Here is a 14979-nt window from a genome sequence, read left to right as displayed (position 1 = left end):
ACCATTCCATTTCAACTGGCTCCAAAAGCAAAACTGGCTTTATGGAGATGTTTTCAAGAGGTTCCCCCCCCCCCCCCCCGCCAATACAAAATCACAATCTTTTCTTATACTGGGCCGATTGGGCTCCTCTCTTTAAGAGATGTGCTTCTGGCATATGGAGAGACTTTAGTGCAGAGGCAGAGAACATGTGGCCTTCCAGATGTTGCCAGACTAAAGCTCTCACGGCCCCTCTCATTGTCAGCATGGTGGCAAGAGATGAAGCAAATTGTGTTTCAACAACATCCAGGGAAGTACAGATTTCCTAACCCCCAGTCTAAAGGCTGCATTCATTTTTACAATTTCTATTATTATTGTAACATTATAAATGTATCAGATTGGGTATGTAAAACCTTTTTTTAAAAAAGGTTACAGAGCCTTTCCCAAGCCAACTTCATCCCTATGTAGACTAGTCAGTTGCTCAGATAGTTTTGTGTACACTGAATGCTATTTTGCAACACAAGCGTCACTCTGGTTGAGGCTTACTGTGATCTAGATTGCCTAAGGTACCAGTAGCCAACTTTTTGATAAGTGTCCCAGTTATGCTTATGGAAGGGAGTACTGCTCGACCGTGTGCTATGCTCACATGGAATATTCCACTACAATGCCTCTGGATCATATTGCCTTCAGCCTGTTGAGGCAAGGAACTATAGTTTTAAGAAAGAATGCCTCAAGTTCTTGTTTCCTGAGTCAGCTGTAGAGCTTGTGGCACAAGATGGCCATCTTCTGTCACCCAAGCAAATCCTGGGAAGGCTTAAAATAGGTGGATTGTCTTCTCATCCGGCCTGAGCTTAACTACAGGGCTTCCCTTTTAAACTGGTCACTACAAGCAAGATGTGTTTGTGTTTTCTGGGCTGTCAAGTTGGAACTGATTTATGGTAACCCTAACAGGTAAGTGAGATATTTAAGGAGTGGTTTTACCAATTCCACTTGCCCAGTCAGTTTCCGTGGCCAAGTGGGGATTCGAACCCTGTTCTCCAGAGTCCTAGTCCATCACTTTGTCCACTACAACACACCGGGAATCTCCCAAGCAAGACAGACACTTACAATTTCATAGTCTCCAGACTCATAGCCAGTTCTTTTGGCTTTGCCAATCCGATCAGAGAAGTCTAGAAAATAAAACAGGGAAATTACATTTTGGTCTTTAAAAACTAAGCAGGCTCTAGTTTCGTCTATCTTCCACAGGGCAAAACTCCAGGATTTACTATTTCAGTTACTTGTTCATGAGCTCATATTAGCAGAACAGATTTTTCTATGTATTCCTCATGTAACTCACATGACGACTGAAAGTCCTGGCTAGACAATTACCCATTTGTCCCAAACCCATGATAGTGGAGCTTATAACTTGAAAACACTGGTATTCACTTTATGAGAGAAACTATAATTCTTGCTTCAACATGTCCAACAATCACAAGTGGCACCACCTTAACTGACATGAACTTCAGAGTAGTTCTGACATGCAACTACTGATATCACCTTGTGTACTTTCATTCATATCTGCAGGTAACAATACAGATGACTGACAAAACCAGGAATAAAAGTAACAATAACGTACCCAAACATACCTGACATGCACATAACCACCGTAGCACAGTGGCTGGAATTCTAGTTTGGATTTACACTGGTGTAAGTGTAACTGCATTCACTGTAGTGGCAAACAGCTGCTAATTAATGAACCACCACATACATTCCTCCCCATATGCCAGCTGTCTGATTTGATATATGACAAGGAATGCAATCAGCAACTCATTACTAGCAATTTGCCACCATGATTTAGGCAATTATACTTAGGCTAGTGTAAATCCCCAGAAGGATTCCAACTAGTAGTTTATATATATTTCTGAATTATTATTATTATTTGCTTGTTTGTCCTGAAAAATCCTAGAAACACAATTTTTTTACACAGATACTATTGCCTAACTTTATTTAAATCAATCTCCTCATGACGCCTTTCATTTTTTGCTTAGTTGGTCCAGGCAGGTCCAGACCAAATGAGTATCAGGATATACAGGGAGAGAGAGGGGGGCAAGCATGAAATAAAAGAATTTACTGGGAAGAGTCATAGGTTTTTTATGCTAGGCAGAGCTGTGTACATTTGCTAGTAAATATAACACAAAAGAACCAGTGTAATCTATTATAATGTATTACCAGGGCAAGCCCAAGATAGTTTGCCACCTGGGGTAAATGTCAAGATGGCACATACAGAAGCCAGGTGGACTCTCTATTGAATTTCATTAGAACACTGGTAACAGGACAATGTTCTCCATCAGACTGGTGTAAGGAGACCAGGACAATTCATGTGGGACACACTGCCCTCTCCAGAAGAGCCAGGCAGAGGGGCAGCTGGAAGTCTGCATCAGCTGCTCCACAACATCTTCTGCCTGAGACAATCCCCCTTGCAGAACTACCCCTGCATATCAAGGTACATTTCAATTACCGTATTTTTCCACCCATAAGATGCCACTGTTTATAAGACACACACACCCCTTTCTAACCCCAAAACTAAGAAAACTTAGCTTTGAGTATTCAGCCTCTGGGCTCAGATCGCTCAGACATTATGACTCCCTGTTGAATCTGAGCCTACAGGCTCCACCTCCAATGAGGTGTGTTCCAATTGGTTTGTTCAGCATCAGCTAACATCAGTTCCATAAGGCTCGTGATTGGAGGAAGCTAAGTCTCCTGACTGTAGGAAGCTAAGCCTCAGTTATTGGAGGCAGCCTGTTTGCAGAGGCAGGGTATGTGCCGTTTTGTTCTCCCCTCAGCTCACTTCTGTGTATAAGACGACCCTCACTTTTTAGTCTAAAGGTTTTAGACAAAAGTATCGTCATATACATGGAAAAATACAGTCTGTTTCTTGGCTCCTATTTAAGGATTATTGCATTTTACCACACAGCTTCTTCTTTTTCTTGATCTGTAGCTAGGTTCAGGGAAGAACTTGGATCTTCATTTCCCCTCCTTTGCACTATTCTAAATACTGTGCTGCCTCACTTAACGATGTTAATTGGTTCCCAAAAAAACATTGCTATGGGAAAACATCGCTAAGCGAAACATCATTTCCCATAGGAATGCATTGAAAACTGGATAATCCGTTCCAATGGGAACGGATTACCATCCTTAAGCGAAAATCGCCATAGGAAACATTGCTAAGCGAAACGCGGTTCCCCCATTGGAATGCACTGAATAAGTTTCAATGCATTTCAATGGTTTTGACAGGTCCATTTTCGCTATTTTTAAAGTGTCTTAAAATGTTCAAAAACTGTTTTAAATGCTTGGAATCGTTAGTGCACCTTGTAAAACCTTTGCAAACTTAATTTGGCTTTGTTCTGATTCTTCGTTAATTTTTGGTGAATTTTTCCCTGTCAAACCTACAGTTCAATGCATTTCATTGGGGGGGGGGGGAATTCACCAAAAATTAACGAAGAATCAGAACAAAGCCAAATTAAGTTTGCAAAGGTTTCACAAGGTGCACTAACGATTCCAAGCATTTTAAACAGTTTTTGAACATTTTAAGACACTAAAAATAGCGAAAACGGACACTGTTAAGCAAAACAGGGGGACCCAAACTGTCATCGCTATGTGAGGCATGGTCCCGAAGATCGCTAAGTGAAAATCGCCCATAGGGAGCATCGTTAAACGAATCGTAAAATACTCCCAAAAAACCAATCGCTAAGCGAATTCTTCGTTAAACGAAGCAATCGTTAAGCGAGGCACCACTGTAATCATCTCCAAAGCAGAAAGACTTACCCAGCCCTCTGGTGCCCACTCTCTTGTCTTTAAATTTATCATAGGCTGCATTAGGGTTGACTATGATATGCTCCACACTGGTGCTCGTGAGCTCCTCCTGTGCAGAGAGAAAGAAATATCAGATAGCTTGGTCTTACTCCTGCCTTCTTCCCAAACACAAACCATAGCTTCCAAACAAGCAGACACATCCAGGAAAACCGAGAGCTTGGTGCTACAGCTTGATAGAGGAAAAGAGTGATCTTGGATGAGTGCAGAGGCTGTTCTACTATTGACCCAGGGCTCATATGGATATTTGCAGAGCACAGCTTGCTCTAATCTCCTGGATAAAGCAGTGTGTGTGTGTGTGTGTGTGTGTGTGTGTGTGTGTGTGTGTCTGTCTGTCTGTCTGTCTGTCTGTCTGTCTTTTAAAATAGTGCAGCTGCATGTGCACTATGTTAAAAAAAGAAGACGGGTTGCTTGATGTGCAGGAGGGAATGACACGGGAAACAATTTACTGCATGTATGTTTGAAATACATATTACAAAGTTGGCTTCACACTGGGTGAAAATCCTACTGGGACCATCCTACGCCTGACTACACACTTACAAACTACTAGTGTGTTATTTCTAGTAGTGGAACAGAGTGCAAATGACTTTAACATTGCACCCTATTCCCCAGGGCACTGGTTCCCAACCTTGAGTCCCCAGAGGCTCTTGGACTACAACTCCCAGAAATCTTGGTCAGCAGAACTAGTGGTGATGGGTTCTGGGAGTTGTAGTCCCTCTGCGGACCCAAGGCTGGGCATTACTTCACCAGGAGAAGCATCATATCTCTGTGAAGTACCATAGTAGCCTTATGAAGACCTACTGACTTCTTTTATGGGACCCAATCATGCTCCAAATGATAGAAGTGAAGCTTTAGAGGGATACACAACATACAGGGGCAGGATTTATGTTAAGAAAAACCAAGGAAGTTTTTACTTGATCAAGTCAATATTAACCTGGGGGAGGTGACTTTTCTTTAAAAAATGAAAGGAAGACAATTAACAAAGTTTTGTTAATAAGATTAAGTAGCCATCTGTTGTGTTTCGGAAGGACTAATGTTCCTGCCCCTATTAAAGTGGGGGAGAAATCAACAAAGGAGTGAGAAAGACGTTCAGATAATGGAAAATATATTTCAATCTCCAACAACTGGCCTTGCAGCAGCACAGTGAAATGGATACTATCACTAGTCAAAATGGCAGCACCACCCTTTTTCTTTTCTTCTGGAAGCATATTAGGAGAAAGCTAATTCCAGCACTTAGCATGTGGGAACAGAGAAGTTGGTTTAAATGGAGAGTGCTTATATAGTGCATATGGCGGTGATGGGAGACCAAGAAAAGACAAAATGGTGAATAAATTAATCACAAGATTTACATTAGATTTAGTCAGTTCAGGAGAAAAGGGGATTCATTTGTTCCAGAAGTGGATAGGATGATGAAAAAAATCAATTTTTAGAATTTTCAGAGGTCTGACATGGCTGGTGTAAATATAATGCATGTTGAAAGTGCTACAGGCTTCTTTACACCTGAATTGGATCCAGTTACAGGAAGGTAAGCATAACAAAGAGGCCTGTAGCATCTTGAAGATAAACACGTTTATTTTAGCATGTTAGTCTTCAAGATGTCACAGGCTTCTTGTTGTTAGTCTTGCTGTAACAGACTAACATTGCTACTGCTTGGGAAGGAATCGAAGAACATTTGTGTTTCTTGCCATGACATTTCCTAAGCAGGGAATGAAGGACAACCAATACACAGCAGAAACACACGGTGGGGCTAAGTTTACTTGGTGGCTTCCCTTCAGCACTCTATCGCTAAAGACAGTCAGTGGTTTTCAGCAGTGCATGCATTTTAAGCCGAACGTAGGAATGGAAGCTGAAAAGATTATGAGGCAAAGGCAGAAGGCTCTTAGGGCCTACTAGAGTGGGAGAGCCCCCTAATTTGGGGGGAGGAGGCAATCTGAAAATAGGGGAGGCAGGTGGCTGGTACAGTTCTAGCTGCCACACAGTGCCTTGTTCCAAGAGGGGGTAGTGAGGGGTCACAGAAAGAGAGCGAAAAAGGAAGAATGAGCAAGCGGCAGCCCTAAGTAGCAACAGCGCTCTGCCGCCCAGGCTAAGAAATGGCCCGCTGCCATGAATCAATGTGGCGTCTCTCCATTGTTGTGTCTGGGTGCATTCATTAACCCAGGAACACCAAGCCGGGGATAATGAGAGGCAGCTTTGTGTGGCGCACCGTGTCATGCGTGAGACCTCGGCAGCTGCCTCCCACACTCCCTGAGGCGGCTGAGCACACCAGGAACCCCTCTGGCAGAATCGCTTGTCATCTAGGCAATTAGAAGTCCAAAGGCAGCCGCTCCTCGTCCCCGTGTTCTTTCCCACTGGAAAGAAAGGGGGTTCCCTTCTCCCTCTCAGGGAAGCACTGCTCAGCATTCAAGCCACCGCTTCCTACCTCTGGCCCTCTCCGCTTGCTGAGTGCTAGAGAGATGTCGGCGCCCTGCCAGCATGCTGGAAACAGCATGATGGTGGTAATGGGCTCTAATGGGAAATCTATGGTTGCATCAAGGCCAGGCTCTCTTTGAAAAGCTATTAAAGCAGCCTCAAATTCTTGCTCTCCTTCCCCTTTGGTTCCTCCTTACATTAAAGTCCACTGGAATATGGTGTTCTCTGAACAGCAGCAGCAGAAAATAGCTCCATCGGATTAAAGTGGCAAAGTTACAGCATGGGAGGAGGTACGTCGTGACAACAACAGCAAGTAAATGTGAACCTCGCCAGGCAGGTGGTACTGAAAGGCAGGGCAGATTTTTGGAGGGCAAAAGGAGAACGCCTGAAATCGTGGCACTGCCATCCAGCTTGTATGACACTGAAAATCTCCACCCAAAACAAAGACTGTATAAAGCCCAAAATAACCTTAGCAGGTTCTTGGAGACTCCCAGAAATTTAGATATTTGTCACTGGAAGTTAGCTGCTTTTGTTAGCTTTAAAGATTACAGGGAAATGACAATGCAGTGAACAATCAATAACTAAGATTAAATATTTAAAGGAAATTGATGCTTCTATAATGATATCAAATATTACATTTCCTCTTGTGGAAGCAATGTGTAAAGTCACAAAAATGTAACAATGTGATGCCCATCATAATAAACCATCTACCTACAAATTACCTTAACCTTAGAATCCCTTAATACATTTTCCTTCACCGCCCCCCCCCCAAAACACACCAACCTGGCTCCTTACAGACATGTTAGACTACAGTCTCCATAATTTACAGCCAGCGCATTGGGATTTGTCGTCTAATACATCTGGGTGGGTGCCTAGGTGATAGAAGGTGCCACTTCATAAGGTTAGAATATGAACTCTCAAAATAATACTACGAATAATTTAAATAAATACATTCATTTTATATTTATTGATGGCAGCAAAACGGATATAGACGAAATACAGGACATAGTATAAAAAACCTATGAGGAAAGAGTGGGAGAAAATTTGCTAATATTAACAGGATCTGAAAGGTTGCCAATCAAATTTTGGGTTAAATTTTAATATCAGGCAAGTCAAATTCTGCTTGTACGATAGGGCACTACTCCCTTTCTCTGTTCAGCCCCTAGTAGCCCTCCACATACTCTGCAAATTTGCTCCCAAACCTCTGGGGGCAGGAAGACCGAGTTTAATCCACCAACTGTATTTGTTCCGTTGGTGGAATGATACAACTAAATATAGCTCCATGGATCCAAATAAACTATGGAGAGCAGGGATTTATCAATATCACCCTCAAATATCAAATAGTGAGAGATTTTGACAAGTGATGACTCCACTAAGAAGTTCATGTAAAATAATACTTTAACCCATAGGTTTAGTGACTAAACCTATGGGTTAAAGTACTGTATTATTTTACACGACACATTTTGCTTTATTATTTAAGTTGAAATATATTTTGGGAAACATATTAAAAATCTATTTCCCTTTTTCTTTTAATTGTATGCTAATGTGCTGTTTATCTTGTCCTTCTCCTTATGGGGGGGGGGAATGCTGAACAATACAAGAAGTTTGAATATTGCTTCATTGTTACTGGTTATGCAGCCAAGAGCACCATCCCTACAGCTGCCAGACCAGATTACGAGTGAGCAAATATCAAGTCGGCCTTAAAGACAATGGCTTGGCTAACAGCACATTAATCCCTGGCTTGATCGAATGCATCCAAGGAGGAGGAACAAATGAGGGAAGTGTCCCTATATAATGCCACCAATGAAGAAATGTAAGAGAAGCAAATCATCCGCGCAATAAATAAATGCCGGTACCAGCACGACTCATCTCCACAATTTTACTGAAGCAGACGGCTCAGAATGCATTTAAGCGACAACAGCAATGGCCTCCTTACGTCCTTGGGGAAAGCTAATTCTCACACTAAAAAAATGAATGTACTGGGGGAAATAGGTCTTTAAGTGCCTACACATTAAACCAGGGGCCAGGGAACTTTTTTTATCTTTTACCCCCTAAAAAATGTATACACAGTACAGCGACATTACCCCCTTGATTTGAAAGGAAGGATGTCAGTCACGCGTGTCTCGGTCTCATGCGGCCAGTCAAGCGCCGCCACCAGCCTTGCCACCCGGGTCACCACCACCATCACCACCACCACCACCTCCTCCTCCACCTTACGGGGGCGGCTCTCTTTCTCCGCTGGCAGGCGGCTCCTAGGTGACCGTCGAAGAGCAGCAGGCGGCTTGCATGCCGGGGGCGCCCGATGCTGCCTCCTGCTCCGGCACCAGCTCCGGCGGCTGCTCGCTGGGGCAGTTGCATCGGGCCTCAGCATCAGGGCTCCCACGAGCCTTGCCATCGAAGCGCCTCGACAGCTGCTGCACGGAGGGTGAGAGGCTCCGCCAGGCCCACCCAGCCAACATGGAAGTGCCGCCGAAGGAAGCTATGCAGCCAGGCGAGTGCCTCTGCTGCCCGATGGGCTGGAACGGGGACAGGGTGTGAGGAGGCAGCAGCGTCCTGGCGCTGGGGGTCTGAGCCTGGCTGGGGCCACTGTCATGGCCGCGCCTGCCCCCTCTGCCGTGATCCACCTCTCCAAGCGCTGGAAGGAGAGGCTCCTCCTGGCCGGGGCACTCTGACCACTCACCCTGGCCTCACCTTCTGCCATGGCTGGCCCCGCTGCCGCCACGTCGGCTGCCATATGCCACTGACTGGTGCCCATCGCTGGCTGCCATCCGCCATGGTTCGGTTGTAGCTGGGCCAGAGAAGGGGGCAGGAAGGGGGCGATCGAGCAGCCGGGGACCCCCTCCGGGTGGAGGAGGAGGAGGAGGGAAGGGGGTTAGGGTCACATCCTCATTACCCCCAGGATTTTAATTTTCACCCCATTTGGGGTAATTTACCCGTTCCCTGACCACTGCATTAAACAATGCACACTCTTCTCTTCTTCTCAACAGACAAAACTCTGCACTCTGTGGACTCAGAGTTGGGACTAAAGAGAGGTTTCTCCTCAATTGTTGAGACAAACAAATGGTGATCTGGGGTTCTGGATTTTCACTTATGCATTGCAGCTTCATTGTGTGCCCCACATCAAGCATTCATGGACACACAGAATGAATGTTGCACACTACAGCCACAATTCAATTTACCATGTGGGACATAAGCAAAGACAGAACACTAGTATTAATTAAGAAATGCTTTCTGGGAAGTCATCACAGAAGGAAATGTTAATATGAATTCACAGAACTGATTTGGGTTATTGCAAGCCCACTTATGAACCCAAGGTAGTAACACTTGAGTTACTAGAGTTGAGGGTCAGGCAGTGTGTTAATCAGTAAACCCCTACCCCTTATTTGCAAGCAACAAAACAAAATAAAGCATTTTTAAAAGACAGAGATTTGTTCCTGTGCTAACCCCCTGAGCTAGTTATTCTAAAACTGGGGAGCTGGAAACACTGCTGTGTCACCAGAAACAAATGAACCAAAGCTTCTCACAAGTTCATCAGCAGAGGATGCAACCCAGCTACTTCTTTGCATGATCTGTTGCTCTGACCTTACCCTCCTTCACAGCTGTCCATTGGTTACCAAGATTTCGGGGCAGAGGGGGGGCGGACACTGTCCTGAGCACATGCAAAGAGCCTTAGAAATGTCCTCATTCCCAAACCTCCATGTAGGCTAGTCCTCAACTCCCAACTACATCATTGAACAGGGCCACCTCATTTGCATTTCCATGAATGGCCTGTACGTTTTGAGGTTCCAGAATTTCAGAAATAGCCCAATAAAAGCGTTAAGTGCTCACGCTACTGCAAGCACTCTCTTACTGTACCTGTGCAGCCCACACACTCAGAAGAAATCTACATCTCGATTTGATTAGTTTCCACACCATCTCTAGGGCTCTGAGCCATTTTCAGAATATTAAATAAAGTGTTACTTCACCTCTACTTCACCCCATCCCAAGGGGCTAGAGGTTGGAAGACAAACGTCAAAATACCCTCAGAAAACTCCAGGATACTGTGAAAGCAGACAGTATCCGGCAGCAGGAGCCCAGTCAGCCGAACAATGTTTTGATAAATGGCCTCGCTGAGAGGAAGAAGCAGAAGAGGCCTCTGGCCGGAGACTGCAGCCAGACAGTCGTGACCCCAAGTCACTCCTACAGCTATAGGGCAGCTGACAGTCTGCCGGGAGATAGACCACCTCCTACTTCAGTATGAAAGAGAAAGGAAGAGGCCTCCTACATTTTTTAAGTGTTTTTTCAGAGTATAATCAAGCCCCTTCCAACAACTTTTGCCTTCACAACAATGACCATCATTATTAATACAGTGGTGCCTCGTTTAACGAGTGCCCCGGTTAACAATGAATTCGCATAGCGATAGCAAAAAAGCAATCTCTTTTGCCATCGCTTTGCGATGTTGCCTATGGGGAAAAATCGCTTTGCGATGTTTTCCCCATGGGCCCCATTTTCCCCCAGCTGAGTGGCGGGAGCCTCCAAAGGACCGCTCCCGCTGCTCAGCTGGGGGGAAAATGCCGGTGGTAGCCTCGGAAGGACCCTTCCGAAGGGTCGTTCCAAGGCCACCGCCGGGATTCCCCTTCGGAGGGGGCATTTTCCCCTAGCTGAGCGGGAGCCCCGCTGCTCAGCTGGGGGAAAATGCCGGCGGTAGCCTCGGAAGGACCCTTCCGAAGGGTCCTTCCGAGGCCACCGCCGGGATTCCCCTTCGGATGCCTAAAAGGCATCCGGACCCCCGCCGCCGCCGCCGCTTGTATCCGCCCCGCAGCCGGCTACCCCCGCCATGGTTGGACTCTCAGGAGTCCGACCATGGATGGGGTAGCCGGCCGCAACGCGGATCCAAGCCGCGGCGGCAGGGGTCCGGATGCCTTTTAGGCATCCGGGGCTAGGATCTGCCCCCCGGCCGGTTCCCCTTCCATGGTCGGACTCTCAGGAGTCCGGCCATGAATGGGGTAACCGGCCGGGAGGCGGATCCAAGCCCCACCGCCACCGCCGCCGCTTGGAACCGCCCCCCGGCCGGTTCCCCTTGCATGGTCGGATCCGACCGTGCAAGGGGAACCGGCCGGGGGCCGGATCCAAGCGGCGGCGGCAGCGGTAGGAGCTTGGATTCTCCCCCCGGCCGGTTACCCCATCCATGGCTGGACTCCAGAGAGTCCGACCATGGAAGGGAAAGCCGGCCGGGGGGAGAATCCAAGCAGCGGCGGCGGCGGTAGGAGCTTGGATCCGGCTGGGGGCCGGATCTAAGCTCCTACCGCTGCCGCCGCTGCTTGGATACGGCCCCCGGCCGGTTCACCTTGCATGGTCGGACTCTCTGGAGGTAGGAGCTTTGATCCGGCCCCCAGCCGGTTCCCCTTGCATGGTCAGATCAGACCAAGCAAGGGGAACCGGCCGGGGGCCGGATCCATGCGGCGGCGGCGGCGGTAGGAGCTTAGATCCGGCCCCCCGCCGGTTCCCCTTGCATGGTCAGATCAGACCAAGCAAGGGGAACCGGCCGGGGGCCGGATCAAAGCCCCTACCGCCGCCGCCGCTTGGATTCGCCCCCCCGGCCGGTTCCCCTTGCTTGGTCAGATCAGACCAAGCAAGGGGAACCGGCCGGGGGCCGGATCCAAGCGGCGGCGGCGGTGGTAGGAGCTTTGATCCGGCCCCCAGCCGGTTCCCCTTGCATGGTCAGATCAGACCAAGCAAGGGGAACCGGCCGGGGGCCGGATCCAAGCGGCGGCGGCGGTGGTAGGAGCTTAGATCCGGCCCCCCGCCGGTTCCCCTTGCATGGTCAGATCAGACCAAGCAAGGGGAACCGGCCGGGGGCCGGATCAAAGCCCCTACCGCCGCCGCCGCTTGGATTCGCCCCCCCGGCCGGTTCCCCTTGCTTGGTCAGATCAGACCAAGCAAGGGGAACCGGCCGGGGGCCGGATCCAAGCGGCGGCGGCGGTGGTAGGAGCTTTGATCCGGCCCCCAGCCGGTTCCCCTTGCATGGTCAGATCAGACCAAGCAAGGGGAACCGGCCGGGGGCCGGATCCAAGCGGCGGCGGCGGTAGGAGCTTAGATCCGGCCCCCGGCCGGTTCCCCTTGCATGGTCGGATCAGACCATGCATGGGGTAGCCTGCCGCGGGTCGGATCCAAGCCGCGGGGAGAGGGTGGGGGGATCCGGATGGATCCCACCACCCTCCCCCCGCGGCCTGAGGAGGGTGGGAGGCATGGCCGGACTCCTCGGCAGGCACCGCGGCTCAGATCGGATCGGAGCCGCGGTGCCTGGCGAGGAGTCCGGCCATGCCTCCCACCCTTCTCAAGCCGAAGGAGGTGGGGGTGGGGGTGGGAGGCATAGCCGGACTCCTCGCCAGGCACCGCGGCTCAGATCGGATCTGAGCTGCGGTGCCTGCCGAGGAGTCCGGCTATGCCTCCCACCCCCCCACCTCCTGCGGCTTGAGAAGGGTGGGAGGCATGGCCGACTGTGCTTGCAGCAGCGGAGGAGGTGCCCGGTGGAGGAGAAATGACAGATTGGCTCCTACCTTCTCCTCCACCGGGCACCTCTTCCGCTGCTGCAAGCACAGTCAGGGCAGCCCTTTGGGAGAAGCCAGGTGGTGGGGGAGAAGGCAGGAGCCGATGCCGTCTTCCCCCCCTCCCCCGAGGCTTCTCCCAAAGGGCTGCGCCCGATAGTGGGGGAGAAAACCGGATAATCCGTTCCTATTGGAACGGATTATCCGGTTTTCAATGCATCTCTATGGGAAAACACGTTTCACTTAACGATGTTTTCCCATAGCGATGTTTTTTTTGGAACCAATTAACCTCGCTATGCGAGGCACCACTGTACAGTCTTTTTGACAAGTTCTGCTTACAGCATGTAATTACTAATGTCTCTGTGGAAGAACATCAGCTGGTAGTACTTTAAGGATCTTCAGGATCTGCATGGACTTAACAAGATGTGCCTCTGATTATACTGCAGATTACCTCTGAAAGCTCATGCCAATATAACTCACATGGCCTTGGGGCAAATACCGTAGTTCTCTTCTAGGCCTTCACTTCCTGCCATTGTGCCTCCTGGGAGGAAGCTGACATATTGCTTCCTGGGGAAGGGGGTGGTGTCTGCAGAAGGTGCTCTCTCTATAGAGCATAAAACAAAATGAGACTGCCACTCCCAGGAGGGGGGGGAGCCTTGCAGCAGGAAACGAAGGCCCAGAAGAAGGCTTCAGTCCTTTTCAGGTGAGCAAAGAGAAGGAGTCTGCCGAACACTATCTCAGAAATTCTTGGAGAATTCTGGAAGTCCAAAAAAAAAAGGAAAGGAAAAAAGAATGGCACACCTCTCATGGTTCTCATAGCTTTGTTCCTCCTCTTAAACATTTCTCTTCTTGTATTTCCTACTTTTTGGAACATAAAGCTGAGTCTGTATTGTCCAAGGTTTTTACAAGTTAAAGTTTGTAATTTAAAAAAAAAAAAACTATAGACAGCAATTTACCACAGGCCCTGAAAGCTGGACTCTAACCACAATTATGAGCAAGATGCAGTCCCAGCTACAGATGTAAAATTTCCAGAAATTTAGAAGCCATATAAAATGGCTTCCCAGATGTGTTCTTGGACTACAACTTCCACAAATCCTGCCCAGTACAGCTAGTGGTAAAGGCTTCTGGATGTTTTAGTCCAAGAACATCTGGGGACCCAAGGTTGGGAACTACTGCTCTATAGATTCTTTCTAGAGGCCACATGCCCATATCAGTGTGAAATTGCCATTGGGATTAACACAGCAATCAGGAGACCTGAGCTCTGTGTTATTTTTAAAATGTACATATAGAGCTGTGTAAGCAGCTCTCATTTTATGTTACAGATAAATATCCTGCTTTATTTTTTTTTAATGTTAAGTATCTTGTTCTGATTGCTGCATTCTTCTTATACCAGGGCACACATAGCTACCACTAATTTGGTCACAGAGAGTATGAGCCACTGCACTTGAGATTTTGAAGGCTGTGCATGTAATCAGCAGGTTTTTTCAGTGGATCTCTAAAATATGAAGTACAGAGGCTGTAGTCACATGAGTCATAAAATGTATGCTCTCACCGGCATAATAGCTACCATCTCTGCTTGGATCAGAGAATGCTGTGAAAAATGCAGGCTTATCTCTGCATGATATGCAAAATGGCCTTGTGAAGGATGAAATTACTTGAATCCATGTACAGTAGATGAAAATGCAAGATGTCAAGTGACAAGGGTGGGGAATTAAAGAGTCTGGTGACAGAAGGGTGAAACAGTGAGTTACTGAAAACATGACACACTGGGCAGCTAGCTGGGAAGCGAAGGAGCTCTTCCCCTTGAAACCAATTGAGTCAGCTGAAGGCTAGCACAGCTGAAGTGCCTAATCCCAGTCCCTTTCGGAAATATGAAAAGGATTTGGATGCAGGAAATCCACAATCAATTCCAAACTAACAACAAATACCCTGCTTTTGGATCTACCACTTGTGGCAACACAAGCAATGGTGGATTTATGCCTGTGTAACTTTCTGTGGTTGGAACAAATGCCTCTAGAGTGGATGCAGCCCTAGTGCAACTGACACCCCCTCAGCTGGCTATCTAAAAGAATTCAAAACAGGGTGCATTACAATCTAAATCCAAAAAATCAGATTTCTTAAAAAAGTGATTTACAGTTGTGCCCACTTTACGATTACCCCATTTAATGACGAATCTGCTTGACAGTGAGGCTTTTGCGATCGCAAAATGATGGTTTGA

The 14979-nt window shown here is 47.8% G+C and overlaps 1 protein-coding gene across 1 annotated transcript in view; it reads right to left on the bottom strand.

Annotated features, from left to right (window-relative positions):
- DCTN2 (dynactin subunit 2) overlaps window positions 1-14979 on the bottom strand; it is a 60987-nt gene that overhangs the window by 8670 nt on the left and 37338 nt on the right. Inside the window, exons 3-4 of the mRNA XM_020778512.3 lie at window positions 3781-3877; window positions 1084-1145 (exon numbers count right to left, since the gene is read on the bottom strand). Coding sequence (XP_020634171.2) covers window positions 1084-1145; window positions 3781-3877 — 159 coding nt within the window. The remainder of the gene's footprint in view (window positions 1-1083; window positions 1146-3780; window positions 3878-14979) is intronic.

Source organism: Pogona vitticeps, chromosome 2, assembly GCF_051106095.1.
Source record: "Pogona vitticeps strain Pit_001003342236 chromosome 2, PviZW2.1, whole genome shotgun sequence".
Lineage (NCBI taxonomy): Eukaryota > Metazoa > Chordata > Lepidosauria > Squamata > Agamidae > Pogona > Pogona vitticeps.
The sequence above is the reverse complement of the archived record's forward strand: the minus strand, read 5'-3'. Positions and strand labels throughout refer to the sequence as shown.